Genomic DNA, 27,929 nt, shown 5'->3' on the forward strand with positions numbered 1-27,929 from the left:
ACACGCACCACAAGTCACCAACATCATTTATTTATTATACTGGAGAAGCAGGAAATTACACATGCCTATTAAAGACTAAGCAAATTCCAAGTAAATTAGATATTTTTAAAGCACACAAAAACATAACCCTAAAAAAAAAAAAAAAACTACACATTGCAGAATGTGGAGACGTACAAGCTGCACGGATAGCCTGTGCTTGGAGAGGTATGCTGAGGCACCTTATGCAAATACACAAACTCAAGTCCATATTCTCTCCCATCTAGCCTCATCTCCTCGGCCCACCACCCCAGACATAGTGCCCTGGGATGAGGGAGCTTTGGAATCATGGAGATCTTTGCATTTGATTCTGGGTCATTTGAATAAAGGGAACAACTTTGGCCTTGAACATTCAATCATTTCATTCCTCCTTCTGGTTCTATTTGGAGAGGAAGAATTCTCATAGTGCTGAGGTGAGCCTGTCTCTCCTTCAGTTGCTGCTTCTAGATTTTCTTACCCAGTGCCCAGGACATATGCTGGAGCAGGTGACTTGGACTCTGAGCAGTCAACTCAGATGCTGAAAAACAAGGCAGCACTTAACCTCTAGCTGCACTCTGCCTCAGTTGGAGGGAGGAGGGTTGAAAGTGTAATACTGATCAGTTTAATTAGTTTAATGAGAACTGGGGGACTGATCCACATCTTTAAATGTATTGAGCACAACAAATTGGTTTGCCCTGCACCCTCCTTGTCATTTCAACCTTTAGAAAGATGGTTCTCCACCATGAGCAAGGGGGTGTGACTCCCTTCTTCCTGAAGGCAGTAAGGAGGGTTGTCTAGGGGACAAACATAACTTGGAGTTCAGAAGTTTGGCTTTTCAACATGTGCCTGAAAAACCATGAGAACCTGGGTAGAATACTGAACATTGAACCTGCTTGATGATTGGATATTTTGTTTCAGACCCTGTGCTCCTGTGCGAGGTGGTGGCTAAACTTTTCCTAACCTATGGTCTCCAGAGTGGGGCACACATGGGGGGAGGTTCTTTGTTGTTGAGAGTGTCTACTCTTGGCACGCTTTATGATAGGCACACGTGCATAGTATAGAGGGGTGTTCACTGTTTTCCTGAAGGAGCCACATGATCAGTAGTTTGTAGATCATAGATCTATAGATAAGGAACAATCTCTTTGGATTCCTGGAGTGAGGGTCATAGGGATGGGGAAGTGTGATTGATGTCAAAAGCCACCGGTAGTGGTAGTTTCTAGGTCTATAGATTGTAGCACAGCGCTGGGACTATTGGCAAGATACCTCCACCCTTCTCTGTTACTGGACCCCCACAGATGTCATACCCCCCAGGCAGGAGAGTGGCCATCTGGCTGCAGTGGACATTTTGTGATAAATGCTGAACTGTGGGAGGGGTACACACAGGAGGATGGGGCGCTGTGCTCTAGGGTGGGAAAGGCCAAGGAAGCTCGGGGCCACGCTCCACAAATGGGAGGGATTATGCATCAACCAACTCTTCAGAGTAGGCATTGGGATCCTCCTGAGACCGAGTCACCACCTTGAACTGGCGCCGGAGGAAGCCGCCATAACGTTTCTGGTTGTCCCACTTTAGCTTGGGGCGGATGCGCCGCAGGAAGCCGCCATAGCGTTTATATAGGTCTTCGTGGCCTGTCTGATCCCCATCCCCATCCCCATCCCCCACCCCAGCTACCTCTGAGCTCCTTTTGGGATACTTGCGCAAAAAGCCACCGTAGCGTTTGACTTGCTCCCTGGGGTCTCCCTCACCAAAATGGAGTGTGCCAGCCTCCAAGGGGCCACCATTCACCTGGGCAGGTCGCATCACCTCAGATTCCCTTCCTTCCCCAAACCCACCGGTAAGACCCCCAAGCTTTATCTTTGGAGCGCTGGGAAGGAATCTGCTTTTTTCCAGCTCCGTTAGAAGGGGCCCCACCAGCCTGGCCAGGGTGCTGTAGCCTTCTTCCAGCGTGGCTTTTCCTTCCATGTCATCTTTGTCATGGAGTTGGAGGGTAGATGGGGTGAGAAAAGACAGAATACTCTGGCATCTGTCCCACTCCTCAGAGGGCAGCATGGCATCCTGGCATTCGACGGAGCAAATCTGAAAAGATCCCGGAGAGCACAGTGGTAATGTCACCTCATTGAGCTATCAGAACATTGTCACTACTTTGCCCAGTGTCTGAGAAAATCAAAACGAGCTAGCTACCTTTGCTGAGCTCTAGGCACCCATTCTTAGGCTTTCAATGGCACATGAAGGTAAGTGGGTTTGCACCCAACTGATAGATGAGAATGCAGCTTTCCCAAGGACACAGCCATAGGGCAATGCAAAACTGAAATTAAGATCTTCCCATAGTGCTCTTCATGCCTGCCTTCCCTCCTCATAGGAAGTGGTCATTGGTTCTCCCAACCTTTCCTCGGGATTAAAGGATATTACTAACACTTTAGACAGAGAAGTGCAGAATGGCAAAAAAGAATATGCATAAGGGGTCACAGGAGAGTTCACAATCCTGAGGGTTGTGTGGGGGGGGTTAGTATCCTAGGTCTGCTGGAAGAATTCAACCACCATGATGACTGTGATGATGATGGAAATAGTGGATGATACTGTCACAAAAGCCTGAAGGTCACACTTCACTCCTAAGAACCAGTATGGGCACATTGGGTGCATCTCAATAAGTATGGGCTTTATCGAAAGTATTTATATTAATACTTTCTAGCATGATCTCAGAAATCAGCCTCATTTTATTGATGAGGAAACTGAGGTTAAGAGAAGGTTCCAGAGTTAGTGAGCTAGAAAGGGCCAGAAGCAAATCCTGGATGTTGTCCACCACAGCCCTGGCCTTGCCACTGCAGCCTTTCTGCTATCACAAGCAGACACACAGGAAAGCATGAAGCAAGCCTGAGGCTCAAGAGACAGGCTGAGGCTTTAAGCCTGCCAAGCAGATTCCGACCGCTAGGGGTTATGGGGACAGCTCTTTCCAGTGGACTCACTGGGTTTTGAAGTACCTATCAGCTAGGAAGACAGACCCCAGAGAGTTAATTCAGAGCTGGGGACTGTAAAACCAGCACCTGATGACCTACCTCCTGTTGCCAGGTATCTGTTTCCCTGGAAACATATTTTTTGTGCAGGCCTGGGGGAGCCCATGATAGTGAGTTCTGGAGTAGAGTGAAAAGGGAGATAGACAACAGCAGCCCCTGGTTCTAGCTATGCAGAGAGCAGGACAAGCTCTATATCACTAGAACAAGTACAGGCTGACACACCTGCCCAGGTGTGCAAACTTCCTTCTTTAGGGTCCACAAATAGGTGAAACTGGACATGCAGCCTTGCTTGAGACCTACCAGGGGGTTGACAGGCTGGGGCATATCCTGAGTCTTCACCGTGCACAGCGAGCACCGGGACAGGCAGTCGTCTACAACAGCAGAGGACAACACCAGGAGGCCAGCTGCCAGCACCAGCCTGAGCCATGCCATTCTGTCTCAGTGTCCCTGCAGAGAAGGGAGGAACACAAGATGAAGCTCAATAAGCTCTTTGGGGTGTGTCCTCAGCTGGCAAGGCCATCTCATAGACTTCTGCCTGGAGCACCACAAGGCAAGCATTCTCCTTCCCATGCTACAGTTCAGGAACTAAAGACTGGGGAGGGGAGGTTGAAGAAAGGATTGAATGCTGAGATCCATTGGATTCAAAGCTTTCCTATGTTCACATTCGTCTGCTAACTGCTTTGCAAAGGTGGGCTGTGCTATTTTCATTTGACAGATGGGGAAACTGAGGGATGGGGAAGAGAAATGATTGCATGCAGCTGGGAAGCATAGATTTGATATGAGTCTTCCCAACTTCAAATCTTACCTTGACCTACCAAAAAGCAAAAATATGTGGCCATGGACTTCTTTGGGTCCTTGGAGGCTTCTATTTCTTGCTTTTGTCTCTTGGCTCCCAGGCTATTGTTTCTTTCTCCTGTTTTCTCTCCCTCTCTGTTTTCTCTTACTCCTTCCCTCCTTTTCTCTCTCCCTATCCCTTTCTTTCTTCTGTTGCTGGGAATGGATCCCAAGGTCTCCATACATGTCAAATTAGCACGCTATTGGTGACTTACACTTCAGCTCGTTTTCCATTTTATAAAGTCTTTGGAACTTTTCTACTCTAGCACTGCTAGCCACCCTAACCAGAACTCCACTTTCAGTCTCTCTCTCTCTTCCCCTCCCCCCCCCCTCTCTGCTAGCCTCTTCTCCACCAGCTCCTTGGATTGCAGCCTGAACTACCCTTCTTAGCATAGATGTCTGTTCTAAGTTCAGCTCCACTGAGTAGAGTAAGGCCTGGCCTTTCTGCCCCAGTGTCAGGGACTCACTCACCTCCATCCCTACGCCTCAGCACTTGTATCTCGGATCCATATTCCATCCATCTGCTTGCAATTCCCTCCATGAATCCGTCAGAGTCTGTCCACCTCTAGGCCTTTTCTCCTGCTGTTTCTTTTGCTTAGCAAGTGCTTCTTCTCTTCTGTTACCTGTTACTTTGTCCCTGGGTTAGATCACCTGCTCCAGGCATGAAGTCACTCCTCTCTCCTACTCTCCAAGTAACTTGCAGTTCCCCCATCAAAATAGGGTGCTAGTCACTTTAGCTCCCTGAAGGCAGGAGTTATGTCTTGCCTTATCTAAAGTACTTTATTTGTTTTACTCAAATGGGCCAAGCTTGCTTTGCCTAGAGGCTTTGCTCTTTCTGTTCCCCTGCCTGTAGTTCTGATCTCATTCCCAAGACTTTTTCTTGCATGGCATGACAAGTGTTACAGGGCCAGAGAAGCATGGTGGTTTCAACCTATTGATCCCTTGAACATCACCTGGGTTTCTTCCTTGTTCAGGCAGAGCAAATAACTCATTTGCTTTTCCAGATACCTATGGTGGCAGATTAGAAAAAAACTAAGCCACTGATGAGGGGAGCCTGCATCACTCCCTCAACACCTGGCTGGAGGCATCCCATGAAGCTTGTGTGCTAAGGTAGGAGACCTTCTGTCTCTCTGTCCTAGGCAAAAGTGGTACCAGCATCCTTTCCCTTCCTCCATGTGCCCTGTGTGTAATGATATAGGTAGAGCAGTGGTTATTGAGTGCCCAGTGTTCGGACAGCGTCCTGGATTGACTCCTGCATTGCACAGCAATCAAGGCCTGAGCACTATTACTATGCTTATTTTATAAGGAAGGAACTGAAGTCTCAAAGACTCTAGCACTGGTTGGTGGCTCGAGGGGTGATATGTACCTTGGTAGTCTCCTCCAGAGCTCACCTTCTCACCCCTGGTGACCGCCTAGTTTGTTCTGTCCACCCCCAGCCTCTATGTGTGCCTGGAGCAGCTTCAAGCTTGTTCCCTTAGACAATGTAATAGCAGCTGAAGGACTCATGATGTGCCCATCCAATTGACATAGCTTCGTATGAGCCTCCCAGGTTCTGCATTGCTTGTAGGGGTCTGAGCCCTACCCAATATCTACTGACCTCACAGCACAGAGTCAACATTTGCAAGGTATGCTGTGTGTGTGGGCCTGTGCTCCATCCTGTTTAATGTAAGAAGACCCTTGAAATAACCCCATAATACCAGGCCTGATATTCTCCCTATATTATAGAGGTGAAAATGGAGATACAGAGAGATGAAAATTTGGCCATGATATTCCAGCAAGTACAGAGCACCTGTGCAGCCTGGTGAATTCTGCCTCACCTGGAGTTGCCCAAGCATCTTAACCTCATGATCGAGGACTATATGTGCCATCCCCAGCCCTGACCACACAGGTTCATTCTGCCTAGAAACCCTTCTCACATGCCAGCCATGTCATTACCCTCTGAACTGGCTCACTCACACTTGTTCTTTAAAACTTAGCCTGCAGAATGGGGGGTGGGGGGAGGAAAAGATGGTACCAATACATGATGTAGCCATATAAGACATGTTCTTTTTATTTTTTTTATTTGAGAGAGAGAGAGAGAGAGAGAGAGAGGGAGTTCCAGGGCCTCAGCCACTGCAATTGAACTCCAGATGCTTGTGCCACCTAGTGGGCATGTACAACCTTGCACTTACCTCACCTTTGTGCATCTGGCTTATGTGGGATCTGGAGAGTTGAACATGAGTCCTTAGGTTTCACAAGCAAGCACCTCAACTACTAAGCCATCTCTACAGACACAAAGTGTGTTCTTAATAAAACAAAACAAAAAACCCTCAGTCTCAGCTGCCTGTTCCAGGAAGTCTAGTGGACAAGGCCTCTCCTTGGAGCTCCCATAGCCACTTGTGCTGAGCCCCACAAATGATTACCTCTGGTTTTCTGACTGAGTCCTCTACCAGAGGGGACTTTGTAAATGTGAAGTCCATGAGGGGTGTGTGCATGTGTGTGTGTGCGTGCACACTATGTTTGAGAATGACAGGGCATCAGGGTTGAGGAAGGGGCATAAAGGAGGACTGGGATATGGAAAAGTAGAGAGGTGGGCAGAATCCAGTTAATATTGTCCTTATGGGCCAAACTAGAGTTTGTGTTTGTTTAAAATGTCATGAGAAGGCCAAAGAAGTCTGCATGATTGATACATGAGTGGACAGATGAATAGGTGGGTGGGTGGGTGGATGGATGGATGGATGGATGGATGAAGAATGGGTAGAGGCATAGATGGAAAGTGTCCCAGCACCTCATCCTGGGCTAACGTGAGAGCACAGGGGCCACACACATGTGTTAAGTGGGTAAAAAAGAAATTTTTTCAAGTTGGGAAATTTTTAAAAATAAAAAGAACTTGATTTGCAACTTGTTTGGAAAAACATCAGAAGCCTTTGAGACACTGGGTCTGTATCCCACTATGGCCATGGTCATCGGGACATGCATGCAGCCTGGTCCCCATTGCCCCTGCTGAGCATCTGAAAGACAATTGCATCTACCATCCCTGAATGGTCAACTTGAACAACTTGGACAAAAAATCTTGGGATGCAAGGGGTTTAGGCAATAAGAATTAGGAAGCCTGGTTTTGCATGCAGTTAATCAAATAAATATCATCATGCTTTGACAAACACTAGTAGCATGCTGTGAGAACATTCTGTAGGGACATCATATAGTCCAGACACAGACCTTACTTGGTAAAGAAACCCCACAGAACAACTGCCAGACCCAAGAAAGACAAATCCTGGAATGCAGATTACTTCAGGCAATAAGGCTCACCCACTTCCTGCCATTCAGTGTGATGCCTAAAGGGGAAGGGGAGAAAAAAGACCCCAGACCTAACTGAGGGCCCTATGCAGATTGGTAGACCAAACTACTTTCTTTGTTCTCCAACATGTAAAATCTCTGGTCCAAATGCTCCTTGTCAACCTGTTCAACATGCAGAAACCTCTAGTTCAGATGCTCCTGTTCAGGACCCTCAGCTGATACAGAGACCCTTCCACTTCTCTATAAACTTTTTCCTATACTTTCTTTGTCTCTGTAATAAAGTTTCTCCTTTAAAATTCATCCTTTGGGGCTAGGGAGAGGGCTCAGAGGTTAAAAGTGCTTGCTTGCAAAGTCTTACAATACAGGTTCAATTACTCAGTGCTCATGTGAAGCTAGATGCACAAAGTGGTGCATGAGTCTGGAGTTCATTTGTAATGGAAATAGCCCCCCCCCAATAAATGCATAAAACTATTTTTTTAAAACCTCATCCTTTTGGCTAGGGAGATGTTTCAAATGGCTAAAGGTTCTTGCTTGCAAGGCCAGCTGACCAGGATTCAACTATCCGTTACCCATGTAAAGCCACATGCAAAAAGTGGCTCATTCATTTGGAGTTTGCAACAGTAAGAGGCTCTGATGCATGTGTGTGCACACATGTGCCCACACACATGTATACATGCACACAGACACACAAATAAATAAACACTATTAAAAAATAAAACTTAACCTTCATTAACCATTAGATTAATTATTGAATTAATACAAAATTCACTGGGGCTTTGTTGACTATAAGAGTCCAGAACCCTATTCTTGAGTTAAGTCCAGACCTGTTACAATGAGAAAGGAGTGGTGAGGCCTCCAATCCTTCCTGCCCCAGCCACATGACCATTGAGTATGGTAAGTAATGAGGTTGCAGATCCCAGGTGGCAGATGCCACTTTGGCAAAATTACTTGACTTTTCTTTGCCTTGGTTTTCTGCACTGTAAAGTGGGGATAATGATAGTGCATCTGGGGGTTGTGTAGGAGTCAAATGAGGGAACAGGCAGGAAAACCAAGCATATGCCTGTGGCAATCATGAGGTGCTTTAAATAGTAAAGTAGGAAGGCATGGTCATAACTATCAGGCATAGGTAAGGAGGGCAAAATAATATGTGGCTGGGATGTCATGTGTTGAGGGTGTGCCACTGCATAAGCTGAGGACCCCTCAGGATCATATCAGTCTTATAACAGCCTACAAGGTGCCAGGCTTATGCATATTAGTTTAAATCTCTCTGGGAACCCCAAGGGCTAGGGGAAAGGACACTGTCCAAGTTCACTTGATATGTAAGTGGAACAGTTAGCCTCTCTACCAGATTTCTCAGGTAGAAGGGGTTCTATTACAGAAGAGGCCCAGGCCTTGAGATTTGCTCATGGGATCCTATTTCTTTTGTTTTTTTTTTTAAAGGATAAGCAAATTACTGAGCAATATCAGATGAGTCCTGAAGCTGTATTTCTTCTTGTCAGGTGGGCCACAACTTGGAAGTCAGATGCCAGGGATGGCTCTGCTGCCTTCCATCTCTGATCTTGGATGAGCTGAGAACAGGAGCCTTGTCTTTCACTGCGCTGAGAAGTAGAAAATGAGCCCCCTTGGCAAGTGTCAGGGTGGGGGGCATAACCTAGGGAGAGCTTGCATGGCCCACAGTGAAGGGCAGGCCCCTCACAGACATGTTGAGCTTAGGGCTCACACAGAGGAAAGCCCCATACTTGTCACTTCATAAACTAGGTACTCAGACACCCTCGGAGGGCATGGAACAGCCCAGAACAGGAAAGGAGGGCAAGGAGGTGAGTCTGTCCTAACAAACAGAAAAGGACAGTTGGGATATCCCCCTATCATGATCACACAAACCAGTTTCTTATAACTCACCTTGTAATCATCCTGGCAGGCAGGAAACTACCCTAAAGAGACATTTGTGCTGCCCCTTTGGCTGTCAGAGTACTTAAGTAATGACCACGCCAAAACTGAAATTTCCCCAAGAGGCGCATGCAGCTCATTGCCCTGCCCTAGAAGGAACTTGCCTCAGGGAAGACTGGCAAGCGTTGGCAAGAGAAAGAGAGAGAGAGAAAGTAAACTGGTGGGGTAGGGGTGTCATTAGATCAATTTTCTCTTCTTCCCAACATGACTACATTGAATAAATCGTTTTTTCTGCTTTTCATTGTTAATTTGGCTCTTTTAATTGATTTGTTAAGGCTGCCAAGCTCTGATCCTAATTCTAGTTACAACTTTGGTAAGAGCCATTGAAGAATAAAAGACATTTTGGGTGTTTGCCACTTGCAACAAGTTTAGCCCAGATGGAGAGAAGGGTGCCAAAAGCTTTTGGAATCATTTTTTACAGAGACATTTTCTGATCCTTGAGCTTCATTTATTATCCACCTGTCTGTTTATATTGAGAGAGGAGAGTAAGTTCAGACTCACCGGGGCTCTTGTCACCACAAATTCTACATGCATGTGCCCATTTACATGTCTGGTTTTACATGGCCACTGGGGAATTAAACCAGGTCTGGCAGACTTTATAAGCAACAGCCTTACTGCTGAGCCCTATCTCCAGTCTGATCTCATGTGTGTTGGCATCAGGTGCTTTTTACTTCTAGTTGATGAATCAGACTTGGTTTTGGAATCTTAAGAAAGTTTGACTCTTGGTGGGTTTCTTCCCAAATGATACACCTTGGACTTTGCCTTCCAGTCTTTTGCAAATTTAGGATGACTTCTAAGCAGTATGGGGCAAATACATGATTCCAGGCCTCCTGAAGATAACACAGGAACAAGACTCTGCCAACTTTATTTTTGCATTTCTTTTTCACTGTACACTAAGAATTATGATCACTGGCATGCCTTTTTAAAAATTAATTTTTAAAATTTTATTTGTACCAGAGGTTCTTGCCAATTATTGCAAATGAACACCAGACACTTGTGCCACTTTTTGCAACTGGCTTTATTTGGGTGCTGGGGAATTGAACCCAGATTGGACAGGCTTTAGAAATAAGTACCTTTAACCACTGAGCCACCTCCCAAGCCCAACCCCCTTTTAAAAAAGGGCTGTATGAATAGATGTGTTTGGGGGAAGATTTTTGGAATATATTTATTTATGCATATGTATATTTATGTCATTGTCTCTTTTTCTCTTCTTTTGAAGACAACTAAAGTGCAAAAACCTAGAGAATTTGAATTTGAGACAGGAAAGGCTGTCTTGACTTTATTTCAGGCAAGGCTATCTAACATGTTAGCTAACCAAAATGTTAATTGTGAACTTCCTTGCATGTTTGAGCCTGGTACATTCAAATGTTAATTCTGGAAAATGAGGATAAGGAAAAATGTCATATTACAGGACTAACAAGAGATAACCTAAAAATATTAATGCTCGAAAAAAGTTTAAGCTGAGTTTCGCTAAAGAAACTTAAAATTTGTATGCAGAAGTATTTTTACATCATTTCTGAGCACTAGGCCATATGAAATATACAGATATTTTGTTAATGTGGAGGTAATTTTGCTGTTGAGATAATTGTTAATAGGTGACTCATTTTGTTGTAAATAATATTAGAAACTTGGGTATTTTGATATGCAAATTTGTTGCTGGGGAATCAGGGTTCCCTTTCATAGGTTTTCAGTCTTATTGATGTAGGAATTTGGAAACTGACTCAGAAAGAAGCACGAAGACTATTTTGATGGACTGTGGGGAAAGGGACACAGGGCAGGCCAGCTGAGAACCTTGGTTGCTGCAAGGAGGTGAGGAAAAAAGTCATGTCTTTTGAGTTAGGTTCCAAGAAAGCAGTCAGGCTGTGTATTGAAGGTCTGAACAAAGCTGTGACAGGGACAGAGGTTTTTAGAGAGAGTGAGAATGTCCAGTGTCAGGTCAGACATGTTAGAATTTTGAATGGTTATGAAGAAAGTTAAAAGTTGGACCCTTTGAGGTGGAGCTCAGAAAAGTGGGCAAGCTTAATCTAAAGCAGCCACATAAAAGAAGGTAACACAGAACTAGAGAGATGGCTCAACAGTTAAGGGGCTCAAATGTAAAGCCTAACGACCAGAGTTCGATTCCCCAGCACCTGCCTATATCCACATGCACAAACAGAAGAAAGCATTCCAAGTTCGTTTGTTGTGGCTGGAGGCCCTGGCACACCCATTCTCTGCCCATCTCTCTTCTCCCTATCTTTCTCTCTCTACTTGCAAATAAATAAATAAAAATATATTTCTAAAAATGGCAGGGACAATAAGTGAAGGAGAAACAGGAGAAAGTAAGCTTCTCTTAGACAGTTTCAATTAGGGACAGGAGCCCAAAGAGGAAATCAGATGCCACCCACCTTGGCAGGAGTGGAACTTGTGTCTGACCCAGTTTCATCCACAATGGCTGCAGCACCCTGCTGCCTCCACAGTCCAGCACACTGCCTTTGAGGGTCAGGCCTTCCCTCCACATGCCTAAATCTGAAGAATGAATGCATTTTCAATCAGCTCTAAAGGCATGCCTGTGCTGTTCCCACCTCTCAACTGCCCTGTGATCTCTGTCTGCTTACATGGAGGTCTGGCTTTCCCCTACCCAGGCACAGTAGGTAGGGGAGAACACTGTTTCTTGGCCTGGGTAGTTTTCTTGTTGCCTTCTATCTGTTTTATGTTTTGAGGTAACCTCTCACCTTAATTACATGTATGGTTTTTCTCTAACCTCTAAGTCTACCACATGTCTAGTAGTTCTTTTGTACTCTAGATCTACCACGAGGGAATTTCCTCTAAAGTCTGGGCCTAATTCCTGTGTAATTTCTCTAAACTCAGGATAACCAAGGGTGTATTCTCTTTACTACCTATTTTTCATCAGAATTTTCTGGTCTCTGCTCTGGTACATTCCCTCGCTATTCTTCCTTAAACCACCACCACTTGCTCTCTCAACTGTCATCCTTGGTGGCTCAGGGCAGAAGCTGTGCTTCTGTGCCTGTTTCTTCTAAAGCTCCCTACATGAGCTCCTCGATCTTCTCTTCCATATGCTTGTGACTGTGCTCCAGCCTCTTCCTAGACCTCAGTTTCTCTTACCTGAACCTCATGAGCTGTGTTGTGCCTACCACATGAGTGTGTGTTTCCTATCTTCCACGTGCTTATGACTCTGCTGTAGCCTTTTCCTAGACCCTAATTTTCCTTAAATAAACCCCACAATTCGTGATATTTTCTCCTAAATAAACTCAATAATTTGTAATATATCCTTTCTTGACTCTGTTTTTATTAATTCTTTGTTAAAATAGAAGGACCTAAAATTGGGGTTCATAAGTTTGGGAGACCCCTTTTTAGCCCCCAATCTTGCATCAATAGTGCATATTTTAAAATCTTTGGAACAAGGGCTGGAGAGATGCAAAGCCTAATGACCTGGGATCAGTTCCCCAGTACCCACATAAAGCCAGGTGCACAAAGTGGTACATGCACCTGGAGTTTGTTTGCAGTGGCTAAAGGCCCTGGCACACCCATTCTCTCTGTCTCTGTCTCTCTCTATCTCTGCTTGCAAATGAATGAATGAATAAATAAATAAATAAATAAATAGTTGTTTTTTTTTTTAATCTTTGGGACAGATTGAAGTGTCATGGCTTACCCTGGGCCAAAAGTAAAACTTTGATTCTAGTTTTCGGGCCAGAAGGAAGTAGCTTTCTTTCAATAGGCCTCAACAAAGCCCTAATGCTCCCATCCTCCTTTCTTTCATATGGTATTTGGGACCTTAAGGAAGGACATTTGTGATGCTTCCCCCATTTTTAAATATCTTTTATTATTTAAAACTTTTTTTTCTTTTTAAAAAATTTTGAGGGGTTGAAGTGATAGCTCAGTGGCCAAATGTGATTGCTTGCAAATCCTGCTGGCCTGGGTTCGATTTCCTATTACCCAAGTAAAGTCAGACACAAAACTTGTAGCAGCAAGAGACTCTAATGAGCCCATGCCCCCCCACAAAAAAATTTCTTTTGATATGTATATATAATGTATTTTGATGCCACTTCCCCAATTATTCTCTCTTCCCTCTCCCCTCACACTAAACTCTTCTTTTTAGATCCCCATAGGACTTTTCATGCTTTGCTGTTTTTGACCCACTGAGTTGAATCAAGTTTGCTTGCATGATACTGGGATGCTTCCCTTCCTGTGAGCTAGCAGGGAAATGGGAGTGGAGGCTGATATGAGGGAGGAATCCATCCTTAGTGACCTCTAAGCTTGCTAATGATATCTGTCTACTTACCTAATCATTAAGTATGTATGCACATTATAAAATTGGCAAGATAAATCCAGTAGAATTCACAGGAAGGTAATACAATATTAGATTTAGGCAGAGGCTCATGGGATCATTTGGGAATTAGGAAATAGTCTTATGATCTACAGAATGTAATGCTATGTGCAACTCTGACAGATGTACCATGATGAGAATGCTAGAACTTTTGTTCCTGTACTTTGGTCTGTGCTGGCTGTTTGTATGTCTGAAATGGTGATGCTTTTCTTCCTGTTGTGTTGTGTGTCCTTTATTTTGATCTAAAGATCTGCAGTTTAACTTGATTTCAACAGTCGTCCTTTTATTTTTATTTTTAAATATTTTGGGGCTGGAGAGATGGCTCAGCAGTTAAAGATACTTGCTTACAAAACCTGATGGCCCAAGTTCAATTCCCCAGTACCCATGAAAAGCCAGATGCACAAAGTAGTGCCTGAATCTAGAGTTCTAGGTTTTGGCATACCCATTCCCTGCCCTCTGCCTCCTTGAAAATAAATAAATAAAAATATTTTTTAAAAAAACTGTTAAAAATAGGACTGGAGAGATGGCTCAGTGGTTAAGGTGCTTGCTTGCAATGCCCAAGGACCTGGGTTCATTTCCCCAGTACCCTCATAAAGCCAAATGCACAAGGTGGTGCATGCGTCTGGAGTTCACTTGCAGTGGCTAGAGGCTCTGGTGCACCCATTCTCTCCCTCTTTCTCTCATTCATAAGTAGATTTTTAAAACTTAATTTTTTTTTTTTTTTTTTTTTTGGTTTTTCAAGGTAGGGTCTCACTCTAGCTCAGGCTGACCTGGAATTCACTCTGCATTCTCAGGGTGGCTTCGAACTCATGGCGATCCTCCTACCTCTGCCTCCTGAGTGCTGGGATTAAAGGCATGTACCACCACGCCCGACTCCAAAACTTTAAAAATATTTTTTATCTGTGTGTGTGTGTGTGTGTGTGTGTGTGTGTGTGTGTACAGCAGGGTCTCATGTTGCTACAAACACCAGAAGCCTGTGCCACCTTATGTCTGTCTTTCATGTGGGTGCTAGAAGATTGAACCCAGGCTGGCAGACTTTATCACCAAGTACCTTTAACTGCTGAGGCACCTACCCAGCCCCTGTTTTTATTGTTGAGTCTAAAATTTTATTGTAATTGAAGTCAGGCATGGTGAAATACACCTTTAATCCCAGAATTTGGGAGGCTAAGGTAGGATAATTGCAGTGACTTCAAGCACAGCAAATTAATGTTATAGGTTTTTATTTGCCAAGCTAAATAAAGACTATCAATTTGGAATTTCATCTGATTACTGTTATAGAAGAAAATATAATAAAATTTGAGTCTTTTTTAAAGTCTTGAATATTTGTGAGTTAAAAACTGAATATAGAATTTGGAAGGCTGAAGTAGGAGGATTACCATGAGTTCATAGGGCAGCATGGAGCTATAGAGTGAATTCTAGGTCAGCCTGGGCTAGAGTGAGCCCCTACCTTAAAACAAACAAAAAACCTAAGTTGGAGAGATGGTTCAGTGGTTAAGGTACTTGCCTGCATAACCTAATGACCTGGGTTTGATTCCCCAGTACCCATGTAAAGCCAGATGCACAAGGTGGCATCTGGAGTTTATTTACAGTGGCTAGAGGCCCTGGTATGCCCATTCCATTCTCTCTCTCTCTCTCAAATAAATAAATAAGTAAATAAGATTTTTTTAAAAAAAAACCTGAGTGCAATTCAACCTTTCAAAAACCCACAATGCTAGTGATGGATGCCCAGAATGCATTTTTAAAGTTGATTTTTTACAGGGCATAGTAGCACATGCCTTTTACCCCAGCACTCAGGAGGCTTTTGTTTCCCAGAAATCCATAACTATCTCAGCCGTGAAGAATCATAAAGATACTGAGAAAGAGTCTGTTGGCTTGCTGGCTCTTCAAATGTATAACTTATGGATATAGGTTGTTGCTTGAGAAATAATTTCTGGTTAGGCAAGATAAAAGGCAGTCTGTACCTATAAATACTTGCCTGCTATCTTCTGATACCTTAAAACTTAAGGAGAGTGGGGGGAGGAGGGAGGGTATTACCATGGGATATTTTTTATAATCATGGAAAATGTTAATAAAAATAGAGAAAAAAAGAATAAACAAATTTTTTTTTTAAATATGCTGAGTGGAGATGAAATGTTAAACAAGATAGGTTGTTTCTGTGATGAAATAAATAGCCTTCAAACTAAAAAAAAAAAAAAAACTTAAGGAGAGATATTGTTCTGATCTTAGTAACATTTTGTAATTAGATAAAAGAAAAGCCTTTATATTTTGTCAAAAAATGTTTATGTGTCCTTCTATTTATGGTTCAGGCTTTTGGCTACTTGGAAAATTGTCTCAATCAAGTCTGTGTTTTAAAAGACTTTTAAGGGCTGGAGAGATGGCTTAGCCGTAAAGCGCTTGCCTGTGAAGCCTAAGGACCCCGGTTTGAGGCTTGGTTCCCCAGGTCCCACGTTAGCCAGATGCACAAGGGGGCGCACGCGTCTGGAGTTTGTTTGCAGAGGCTGGAGGCCCTGGCGCGCCCATTCTCTCTCTCTCTCTATCTGCCTCTTTCTCTGTCTGTTGCTCTCAAATAAATAAATAAATAAAATGAACAAAAAAAAATTAAGTCTTTTAATGACTGACTTATAAACAACTGTCGTAAAATGATTTTAACAATTCAATATGTATCTATGATTAGAAATATATAGGGCTATGCTAGACATGATGGCACATACTTTCCAGCACTTGGGAGGTAGGAAGATCTCTGTGAGTTTGAGGCCAGCTTGGGCTAGAATGAGACTTTACCTCAAGAAAACAAAAAAGAAACAAAACCAGACAAAGAAATGTGTAGGGCTATGTATCTGAACTTTATATATTAGGCAAGAGTTTGCAGAGTTAAAGGAATATAATCTTAATGTATGCAAAGTAACCAGTAAGCACTGTTTCAAGTTTATTTAGATGAAAAATACTTGCCATTTGGGCAATATTGATCTTTGAAACCCTGGTTTGTTTCTATTTCTCCTCATTAAGTAAATGTTCTGTTATTGTGTTTATGAGATATACTCATATGTCAGAAAATAAATCTGTTTTAATAACTAGCACTGTTCCCTAAATTTGTAAGAGGCATAAAATTTTGATTTTTGTTAATGTTATAGCCCTATCATCCTACTGAGCCCCAAATTCCAAATTTAACTCCAATAATAGAATCTGACTTTATATATATATTTTCTCTGTACTTATTCAGCATATGTTAATTTTGGTGGTTCTTTTATATAAGTATTATATATAAACCTTCTAAGATTAACTTTCAGGAAGACACTTTACAAAAATGGTATCCTTTAAACTAGAATCATTAATGATGCTAACCATTTCCAGGTTTTATGTTGCAGTACTCCTAATTAAATTATGACTAGTGTCTTTAAGTGATGATAAGTAGACACTTCCTAGTGCTGTGCACTCCACGCAGTATCTCTCATAATTAAAAGCATTGGACCTGGTCACCAAAAGAATACATGTATGTAAGTTTCAAACTAGCTTTTTTTAAATATTTGTTCTTGTTGGTTGTGTTTTTGTAGATTTATTGTTGTTTGTTAATATTCTACATATTTACTTTTAAAAAAATATATTTTATTGTAGAGAGAGAGAAATAGGCAGAGAGAGAGAGAGAATGGGCACTCCAAGGCCTCTAGCCATTGCAAATGAACTTCAGATGCATGTGCCATCTTGAGCATCTGGCTTTATGTGGGTCCTAGGGAATTGAATCTGGATCCTTAGACTTTGCAGGCAAGTGCTTTAATCACTAAGCAATCTCTCCAGCCCTACGCATTTACTCTTGATAGGTATGTTTTTTTAAGCTTCAGGGATGCCTCAGAGAGTAAAGTACTTGCTGCACAAGCACTAGGAGCTGAGTTCAGATCCCCAGTACCCATGTCCTGCAGTCAGATTTGCATTCCTTACAGAGATCACCCAAACCAGGAGCAGATTTTGGGGGGACACAAAGGTTTATTTTGGCTTACAGACTCGAGGGGAAGCTCCATAATGGCAGAGGTGGACATCACCCCCTGGCCAACATAAGATGGACAATAGGAACAGGAGAGTGTGCCAAACACTGCCATGGGGAAACTGGCTATAACACCCATAAGCCCGGCCCCAACAATACACTGCCTCCAGGAGGCTTTAATTTACAATTGCCATCAACTGAAGAGACAAGCATTCAGAATACCTAAGTTTATGGGGGACACCTGAATCAAACCACCACATTCTGCCCCAGCCCCCATAAACTGATATCCATACATTATGTAAAATATAATGAATTCAGTCCAACTTTAAAAGTCCCCACATTTTTTATCAATGCTAATAATGTTCATGCATCCCCATAATCCAAGGTCTTTTAACTGAGCCATAATACCAAAAGACATAAAATAAAATAAATCTCCCCCAAACCCATAATAGCACAGAATAAACACTCATACTGTAAAAGATGGTGCTGGGCATAGCAAAGAAATGGTCTACCAATACAAGATTTAAACAAGGTTAACATCAAACTCTGTGGTTCTAAGACCAATAACTCTAGCCAGTGACAAGTCTCCAAGTCCAATAATCCTAACCAGCAACAAGTCCTTGAAGTTCCAATTCTGCCCCTCCCACTAGGCTACTCACAGTCTTGGCAAACTTCAGCAGGGCTGGCAGCTTTCCTTAGCAGCCATCTTGAGGTCCCTGCATCTCCATTGGGTCTCCACTGCAATCCACAGTTCATCCTCACGACTTCATTGGGTCTCCATGCAGACATCCAGCAAACCTGCTTCACACTGCCCATGGCCATTTTCAAAGCACAGGACTGCATTGCAAACTCAATGACCCTCTCTTTCCTGCATTTCTTATACTCTACTAGGTAGAGTACCAATTTGTTAACCCAGCGGGGAATAAAGCAGACTTTGATGAACAGGACACTCCTTGAACACTCAGATCCCTTCAAAAGAGTCTGCATTCTTCCTGTTGCCCCAGTGCAGGTCAGCTGGCCCAATCTCAACGGTTGTAATCTCATATAATTGCATCTGAAGGGGCAGCAGTTTCAACCTAAAGATTTCATTTCTCTGCCATATCCCTCTGCTCACACCAGTCTGTTACTATGTGATACAACCCTGTACAACTTCTCAGGACACAACCATATCAGCAAGCCTCTCACATAAACTGCTTATAGCCCAGTCCAGGCAAAGATCCTTTTCATCCTCATAAGCCAGAACTCACAGTCCATAGTCCTTTCTGCATTCAGGTCTTGCAACTCTGACCAGAAGAATCCATCAAGCTGTACTTTTAGCACTGCAAGGTGACTCTTAGGCCAAGGTTTCAAATCCTTCTACATTCCTCTTAAAAATTAGCTCCAAAAGGCCAAAGCCACACAGTCAGGTGTCTAGCAGCAATCCTACTCCTCGGTACCACTTTACTGTTGCACTAAGGTTCTCATGGGCAGAAATCACCCAACCAAGAACAGCTTGTGGGGAAAAAGGGGTTTGTTTCGGCTTATAGACTCAAGGGGAAGCTCCATGATAGCAGGGGAAAATGATGGCATGAGCAGAGAGCAAACATCACCCCCTGGTCAATATAAGGTGGACAACAGGAACAGGGAAGTGTGCTAAACACTGGCATGGGGAAACTGGCTGCAATAACCATAAGCCCCCAAAATACATGGTCTCCAGGAGGCTTTAATTTCCAATTGCTATCAGCTGTTAAGACTATCATTCAGAATACCCAAGTTTATGGGGGACACCTGAATCAAACCCCCACACAATGGCAAAGGTCATCATGGTGCTGAGACAGTTTAGGGTTCACAGGATCCCCAAAAGCAAACTAAAAGTAGTTGGAGGTGAAAAATATCCTTTAGCCTGTAAAGGGGAATCTGGTTTTCCTTATCTTTTCTTTCTTAAACCTCAGTTTCTTCCTATATCTCTTCTTCCCTAAAGGAGCTCCCTTGTCCTAGAAAAGATGAGAAGAATAGTTCCCTTTCCTTGAGGAGTAAAATCTGATCCCTATTTAGAAACCTGGTGGCTGGGCTCGCTGATTCAGCCCCATCTAATCCAGAAAAGACCTTAATCTGGGTCCCTAAGATTTTTCTATATTTGGAAACCCCCTCTTGCCTCCTCTTGGTCAAGCACTCTGCATCCCTTCTTTTTCTCAAGTCTTATCTATAACAAAATCTTTATAAATTTTATCCTATGTGGTCTGTAGGCCATAAGACAAGAATCTAGATTTCACTGACTTAGTGGACATTTTTGGTGCCTTCACAGTGTGAGTACCATAACTCCTGGGTTAAAGCTGAACCCAGAAGCCAAGAAAGGCTAGATCACTCTCAATTCTGAAATCAGTGGCATATACTAGTAATCCCAGCACTGGGAAGGCAGAAACAGGAGACTTCCCTGGGCTTTCATGCTAGCTTGTCTAGCCAAGTAACAATCTTTTTGTGAGGCATGGACTTTCAGGGACAGAATCTTGTGTTAATTCTTCAAAATATTCTTTCATTTGTCTTCAGCTAAATCTTTATAGTACAAACTCCATCAATTTAAATCCATGTGCAAAACATATCCATTATGTTTTTAAAATTATAATCTAGGGCTGGAAAGATGGCTCAATGATGGAGAGAACTTACTTGCAAAGCTTAATGGCCCATGTTCAAATCCCCAGAACACATATAAAGCCAGATGCACCAAGTGTCACATGCATCTGGAGTTTGTTCACAGTAGTAACTTGCCCTGACATGCCTGTTCCCAGTCTCTCTTTGCTTATAAATAAATAAATATGCTAATTTTAAAAACTATAACCTCAAGCTAGAGAGATGGCTTAGCAGTTAAGTGATTTCCTGTGAAGCCTAAGGATCCCAGTTTGAGGCTTGATTCCCCAGGACCCATGTAAGCCAGATGCACAAGGAGCACATGCTTCTGGACTTTATTTGCAGTGTTGGGAGGCCCTGGCACATCCATTCTCTCTCTCTCTCTCTCTGTCTGCCTCTTTCTCTCTCTGTCTGTTGCTCTCAAATAAGTAAATAAAAATAAACAAGAGTAGCTAGGATTATGATCTGAACTATCAGAACAATCACTTTAAAAAAATTATAGCCTCAACTGAACATGCTTGGAAATATGAATATGCAGAGGACTCCGAATCTCCATGCCTCCTCTGTTCTGGGAGTGTGTGGCTTTTTAGAAGAGTCTCTTTTCCCGCTGGAGGTAACAAATCTTAACCCACTCTATAATGCCTTGGCTGTAGTTATTTTGCACTCATCAAGATCCAATCCCCTGGTATTCAGTTACTTTTTCATCTACAACACGTTCTGAGTGTTCCCTTTGTCAGGAGAACTCCAGACTCATTGACATCCATACATGGTTGTTTACATGCCACACAGGTGTTGCTAACTGTTGGAACAAGGTGTTAGTGGCTCAGAAAGCAAAAGTATTACTATCTGGCCCTCTACTGAGAGTGTGCTGACTCTGCCTTCATTTCCTTACAACCATTTTGCAGTACTATATGGTTTTAGCTAATTCATATTATCCAATAAGAATGTAGCCATCTCCTGTAAGGAGATAAGAGGGTTTACTATGGGAGAAGCAGGTTGCATTTTGCCCTCAGCAAGTTTAAAGATCTTGCTGGTAACAGAACTCAGAGAGCCCCAGGAGGCTCCCTTTGAAAGGAAAGCTGTGTGCTCTGGAGACAAACAGGCCCCAACAACCTCTCTCTAGAAGTCCCCAACCTAGTCCTGGATGGAGGATATTACCTTCTTATATGCCTAAAGACTGCTCAAGACAATGCCCTGGATAGGACACACACAGTAGGCTTTCTTTCACCCAAGGTCCAAAGTTCCTTAGAAGGGCATGGGGATGTCTTGTTGCTCTCTGTAGTTCAGTGATATTTCTATTGCAATCAGCCAGGGCTCTAAGAGTCACAAGTATTTTTATTATTATTCAGCCAGTGCAGAATAATAATGATTTGATTTACATCACAATTATTTCTGAGCACTTTATTGAATATGATTATCTCTATTTGAGGGGAGAGGAAATGGGAAAAGGTAAGCATGAAGTCACTTGATTAAAGTCACTCCATGAGTCAGGAGGGAGTGAAGACAGCTCTGGCTCCCACACCATCTAAACAGCTCCTGAGGATGTGTCACTGTTTCACTGACCCTCTTGTAACCACCTGGACTCTAGAAGCAGGTCATTAGCACAAGCTTAGGATCCAAGAGAGATACTAGACATATAGTGCAAGTGCCCCTGGAGTTAGGCCTAGAATTTGCTGAGGCCATAGCATCCCCTTTTGGGGGCCAACTTATTTGCTATGCCTCTGGTCTGAGTTATCTCGATTTTGCCCTTGACACAGTGGTGGATAGAGCACTGTTAGTCCCATTATCTAGGTGGGAATACAGTATTGACACAGTGGTGGACAGAGCACTGTTAGTCCCGTTGTCTAGATGGGAATACAGTATCGACACAGTGGTGGACAGAGCACTGTTAGCCCCGTTGTCTAGATGGGAATACAGTATCGACACAGTGGTGGACAGAGCACTGTTAGCCCTGTTGTCTAGATGGGAATACAGTATCGACACAGTGGTGGACAGAGCACTGTTAGCCCTGTTGTCTAGATGGGAATACAGTATTGACACAGTGGTGGACAGAGCACTGTTAGTCCCATTGTCTAGATGGGAATACAGTTATCGACACAGTGGTGGATAGAGCACTGTTAGCCCCGTTGTCTAGATGGGAATACAGTATCGACACAGTGGTGGATAGAGCACTGTTAGCCCCGTTGTCTAGATGGGAATACAGTATCGACACAGTGGTGGATAGAGCACTGTTAGTCCCGTTGTCTAGATGGGAATACAGTATCGACACAGTGGTGGATAGAGCACTGTTAGTCCCGTTGTCTAGATGGGAATACAGTATCGACACAGTGGTGGACAGAGCACTGTTAGCCCCGTTGTCTAGATGGGAATACAGTATCGACACAGTGGTGGACAGAGCACTGTTAGCCCCGTTGTCTAGATGGGAATACAGTATCGACACAGTGATGGACAGAGCACTGTTAGCCCCGTTGTCTAGATGGGAATACAGTATCGACACAGTGATGGACAGAGCACTGTTAGTCCCGTTGTCTAGATGGGAATACAGTATCGACACAGTGGTGGACAGAGCACTGTTAGCCCCGTTGTCTAGATGGGAATACAGTATCGACACAGTGGTGGACAGAGCACTGTTAGCCCCGTTGTCTAGATGGGAATACAGTATCGACACAGTGGTGGACAGAGCACTGTTAGTCCCGTTGTCTAGATGGGAATACAGTATCGACACAGTGGTGGACAGAGCACTGTTAGTCCCGTTGTCTAGATGGGAATACAGTATCGACACAGTGGTGGACAGAGCACTGTTAGTCCCGTTGTCTAGATGGGAATACAGTATCGACACAGTGGTGGACAGAGCACTGTTAGCCCCGTTGTCTAGATGGGAATACAGTATCGACACAGTGGTGGACAGAGCACTGTTAGTCCCGTTGTCTAGATGGGAATACAGTATCGACACAGTGGTGGACAGAGCACTGTTAGCCCCGTTGTCTAGATGGGAATACAGTATCGACACAGTGATGGACAGAGCACTGTTAGCCCCGTTGCCTAGATGGGAATACAGTATCGACACAGTGGTGGACAGAGCACTGTTAGCCCCGTTGCCTAGATGGGAATACAGTATCGACACAGTGGTGGACAGAGCACTGTTAGCCCCGTTGCCTAGATGGGAATACAGTATCGACACAGTGGTGGATAGAGCACTGTTAGTCCCGTTGTCTAGATGGGAATACAGTATCGACACAGTGGTGGACAGAGCACTGTTAGTCCCGTTGTCTCGATGGGAATACAGTATCGACACAGTGGTGGACAGAGCACTGTTAGTCCCGTTGTCTAGATGGGAATACAGTATCGACACAGTGGTGGACAGAGCACTGTTAGTCCCGTTGTCTAGATGGGAATACAGTATCGACACTGTGATGGATAGAGCACTGTTAGTCCTGTTGTCTAGATGGGAATACAGTATCTCAGAAAGTGGAAGAACTCAGCCAATGCCAACAAAAGCAGAGAAACACACATAATCTGTTCTGAGGTATAGAAGTATGTTCTTTGAGATAACCCTAAGCTCACCCTCCTAAAGATGAAGGCATTTTGGGAGCTTTCAACTCCCTGGAAAATATAAAGTGTGTCTTTGTGAGTTCTCAGGGGCTTTAAAGGAATGAAATGAAGGAATGAGTTTCCACTGAGATGGAAATGCATCCTTGTTGATGTGTAGGGTCACTGAGAATGGTTGGGCCATTCTCTTGTGGGAGGGTTTTGACAGAAAGCAAACTATTCTTCACCCCAGTAATCATGAAAGCTGAGGATACAGGACCAGGCTCATCCAAGGGCTACCAGACTTGCTGTGCAGACAGTCCATATTCATGATGCTAATGGTTGCAGTTGGATCATCAATGCATATTAAAGGAATATTTTTCAATTACTAGATTTGTATGGAAACCATCCCTGTCCATTTTTGCCATTTGGTACAATTAAGAGATGAAGTGAAAGACAAAAGAGGGGGACAGAGAGAGAGAAAGAAGGCTTGGGGAGAAGAGGAGGAAGGAGGGAAAAGATAGTGGATAGAAGGAAGGGAAGAGAGACCAAAAAGAATGTCAGAGTGGCACTTGCACAGAAGAGATAAAGACTTCTGCAAAATCAGGGACTGACTATATTGATGAACATGAGAACAAAAGCAAAGATGAGAGGTAGAAATAGGAAGAGGATGAATGAGAAACAGGGGGAAGCGTATGTGGAGGGGGCGAAGAAGAGGAAAACCGGTTGAGGGAGAGAGAAAAGGAAAGGATGCTGGTGTGGATTCAGGAGTTAACCTACTATAGGAATCACATTTAATCTCTGGCTTCTCTCTGAATGTGCTGTGCTTGTGCCATATGACTTCTCAGTAAACCAAGATGGGACAAGAGAAAGTTGAAATCACTGTGGATAGCTTCCCCCTTAGAGGCAAGCACTCTAACCAGAGGGTTGAATGGGGGGTTGGGGTAGGGAGGCCCTGAGCCAAGTCCTTTGCCTCCTAGGCCATTGATCTCCTGCAGGGGCAGAAAGCAGCATCTAGGTTGGAAGAGATTGGTGAAGCTGAGATGTAAAGGATTGGGGACATGGTTCCATCTTGAGGTTCTGACTCTGGGCTTACCTGGGCATCTCTGGCAGGTGTTATGGCCCACCATAGTGCACCATGACTGACTCTGTCTTGGTGAAATTCTTTTTTCACTTTGTCAAACTTACTGAGACTTGCCAACCACTGATGGGTAGAGATAAGCAAATCAGTGAGAGAAATCAGCTTCTTCCCACACTTTCTCAGATATGCAGTGAAACCAAACCAGCATATACTGACCCCCCCCCTTAGAATGATGGATGAACTGTAGCAAAAATAAAAAATTGGGGCTGGAGAGATGGTTTAGTGGTTAAGGCACTTGCCTGCAAAGCCCAATAACCCAGGTTTGACTCCCCAGAACCCATGTAAACCAGACACACAAGGTGACACATGCTCACAAGGTGACACACACATCTGGAGTTTGGTTGCAGTGGATAGAAGCCCTGGTGTACCAGTTCTCTTTCTCCACCCCCCTCATAAAAATGAATAAATAAATAAATTGTATAAGGATGACCCAAGGTAGGTAGTGGAAGAGGGTGTCAGAAATGGACTTTATGATCCCTGGGCAGCAATGAAAATATAAGTCACTGGCAGGAGTGTGGAGAGGAACAGCTCCAGCCCCAGACATATTCAACTTTTGTTCATATTTCCCTGGCAAAGCACACAGCAGGATGGAATGAGATGATCAAGTATGTCCTAAACAGAGGTGGGCGGGGTGGATAAAGCACTTGCTGCACAAGCATGATGACTTGAGTTTGGATCCCCAAATCCATCAGACATGGTAAGTAATGCACGATGAGTGGTAGAGACATGTGCGTGGGCCAGCTAGCCCGCTGTATGCGGCGGTGAACAAGAGACCTGCTTAGAATAAGGTAAAAGGCCAGGACCAGCACCTGAAGCTATCTCTGACCTCTATCTGTGTGCCATGGCTCTTGTGTACCCACACACACAACACAGAGAGAGAGAGAGAGAGAGAGAGAGAGAGAGAGAGAGAGAGAGAGAGAGAGAGGGAGGGAGGGAGGGAGGGAGGGAGGGAGGGAGGGAGGGAGGGAGGGAGGGAGCCAGGCATGGTAGCACATGCCTTTAATCCCAGCACTCAGGAGGCTGAGGTAAGAGGATTGCCAAGAGTTTGAGGCAACCCTGAGACTACATAGTGAATTCCAGGACAGCCTGAGGTAGAGTGAGACCCTACCTCAAAAAAACAATAAAATAAAATGAAAGAAAAAGAGAGAGAGAGAGAAGGGGAAGATCCCTATGAAGTCTGCCACTTTGAATCATTAAGAGTTGACTATTTACAAAGTGCCTGCTAAATGATAGTTGTGCTACAGCCTCTTGTATAACAACATGGGAATATCCTTTGCTGTTTGTTTTCAAGGTAGGTTCTTACTCTAGCCCAGGCTGACCTGGAACTCATACTGTGTCCCATGCTGGCTTTAAACTCACAGTGACTACTTCTGCTTCCTGAGTGCTGGAATTAAAGTCATGAGACACCATGCCCGGCATGGGGATATTCTTATTATATAGGTGTTCTTATTATATAAATGAAGAAATTAAGACTCAAAGAAGGGAAGCTACTATTCTTAAGTCACAACGAATGAGGATCTGGGATTTGAAACCCCCCCTCCCATGGTCCCCATGTTCCCCATGGGTGATCAGACACATAATGACACATAATGGGTAGCTCTTGAGGTAACTCAGGAAGCCCTAATCATCACCTGCTGTGTGTTTACTCAAGCAGCCCAGATCCAAGACCCCCTGGCCTGCTCCAGCAAAACATGAGATCTTACCACATGGCTTCTCAGGAGCCAGTGTGACAACCTCCTCCGAAGGGACAGTAGTGACAAGAAGATAACAGAGCAGGGGGCTCAGGATTGTCAGTAACACACACATGGACAGCATAACTCACCAGGCTAGGGCTGCTGCAGAACTCCCTCACCCACCTAACTCGCAAAGCCTGGGGATAAATAACTTGTCAAAATAGGACAAAAGGCAAGGTAGTGTGGAAATGAGGTGGGCCCAGGTGAAGGGAATAGAGAAGGAAGGTATGCAGCCAACAGTGGGGAGGAAATGCTACCATACCCTGAGAGGGAACAGAAAGGACTGACATTCAGGAACATTGTGCATCAGTTCTTGAGAGCAATGCCTGTCAAATTAGAAAGACAAGCCTTGTATACTTTACCAACTCTTGGAAGAAAGGTGATAATGACAACTTGTAGTCTGTGGGAGGGAAATTAAAATCAGTCCTAAGAACCTAAAGCGCTTCACCACTTAATTATGGAATGCTTGTAAAGCTCGAGAGGTTGTCAGAAAAAGAAGCCGAGGGAAAAGTAAACAGTCACAGAATTTACTATTCAATTATAGAGTTGTCAGCAGGCTTTTCTTCCTGGAGCTCCCCAACCTTTTACTGGAGTCTAGCTTTGGGGTTCTATGATACTTTCTCTGAATACAGGTGTCTGTACTAGAGATCCTATGGCTTTCCCCATCTAAGAATTTGCTGCCTAACTTAGAAGCCTCAGGCTGTAATTTAAGTGAAAGCAACAAGTCCTTTCAAAGTAAAATTGACAAGAAAAATCCTGCCTAACCATGCGGTCACTTTCTCTCCTCATTCCTTCTCAACAAAACAACCTCAAACTTCATCCCTTGTAACATTACAGCAAGAAAAGCCACTCGAACCAGCACCTGTTAGCAATTAAGCAGGGTTCATAAAGAAGAAAAAGGCTGAACTTGCTTGCACATTGATGTACATGACGGGTGGTAAATGCCAGAGTCTTAGATCTCATTAATGTTTTCAACCCTTGTCTGCTAAGTTTAGTGAGGATCACTGACCTTTATTCCATGGACTAGTGCAACTCCATGGTCTTCTGCCCATGCTGCCCCACTGTGGACCCTGGAAAACTGGCACCAAAGTGCTGTGGGCAGCCAGGAATGGGTTAAAGGCCCTGGAGCTAAACTAAAGATGGGAGGTGGAGGAGGACAGCTAGCAACTGTGTAAGCCAGGACCCTACAAAGAGGGCAAACAGACCTTTGGACTCACTGATCTGCTTTTTGTAAAGTAGCCTCAAAATTATGATGACCTAGGTAATCAGACCCAAACCTGGCATGCCCAGCCCAAGCTCCCAGTGTCTCCTGTGCACAGGACATGAATCGCACAAATGAAACCAAAATGCCAAAGCCCCCTCAGCACCTTACCTGTGCACTGCTTTGCTCTGGGTGGCTTCTGGCTAAGCAGGTAGCAGGGTGGTGGGTCCAAGACTTAAGGACCACTCTGATTCCAGTTCAGAGAAGTGCCAGAGGGAGCTGTGAGCGCTACCAAATCCCCTTAGAACGGCAGTTCTGGTGCCTCATTCCCCTTTTATGGA

At 44.0% G+C, this 27,929-nt stretch overlaps 1 protein-coding gene across 1 annotated transcript; it reads right to left on the minus strand.

The window, feature by feature from the left end:
• Window positions 1–12: 12 nt before the first annotated feature.
• Pdyn (prodynorphin) lies at window positions 13–27,929 on the minus strand. Its single transcript, XM_004661456.2, has 3 exons — window positions 27,760–27,929; window positions 3,325–3,471; window positions 13–2,089 (listed from the first exon to the last, which is right to left on the minus strand). Exons 2-3 carry the CDS (start codon window positions 3,454–3,456, stop codon window positions 1,472–1,474), a joined length of 750 nt encoding a protein of 249 aa, XP_004661513.1. The 5' UTR covers window positions 3,457–3,471; window positions 27,760–27,929; the 3' UTR covers window positions 13–1,471.

This window comes from Jaculus jaculus, chromosome 8 (assembly GCF_020740685.1).
Source record: "Jaculus jaculus isolate mJacJac1 chromosome 8, mJacJac1.mat.Y.cur, whole genome shotgun sequence".
NCBI classification, from domain to species: Eukaryota; Metazoa; Chordata; class Mammalia; order Rodentia; family Dipodidae; genus Jaculus; species Jaculus jaculus.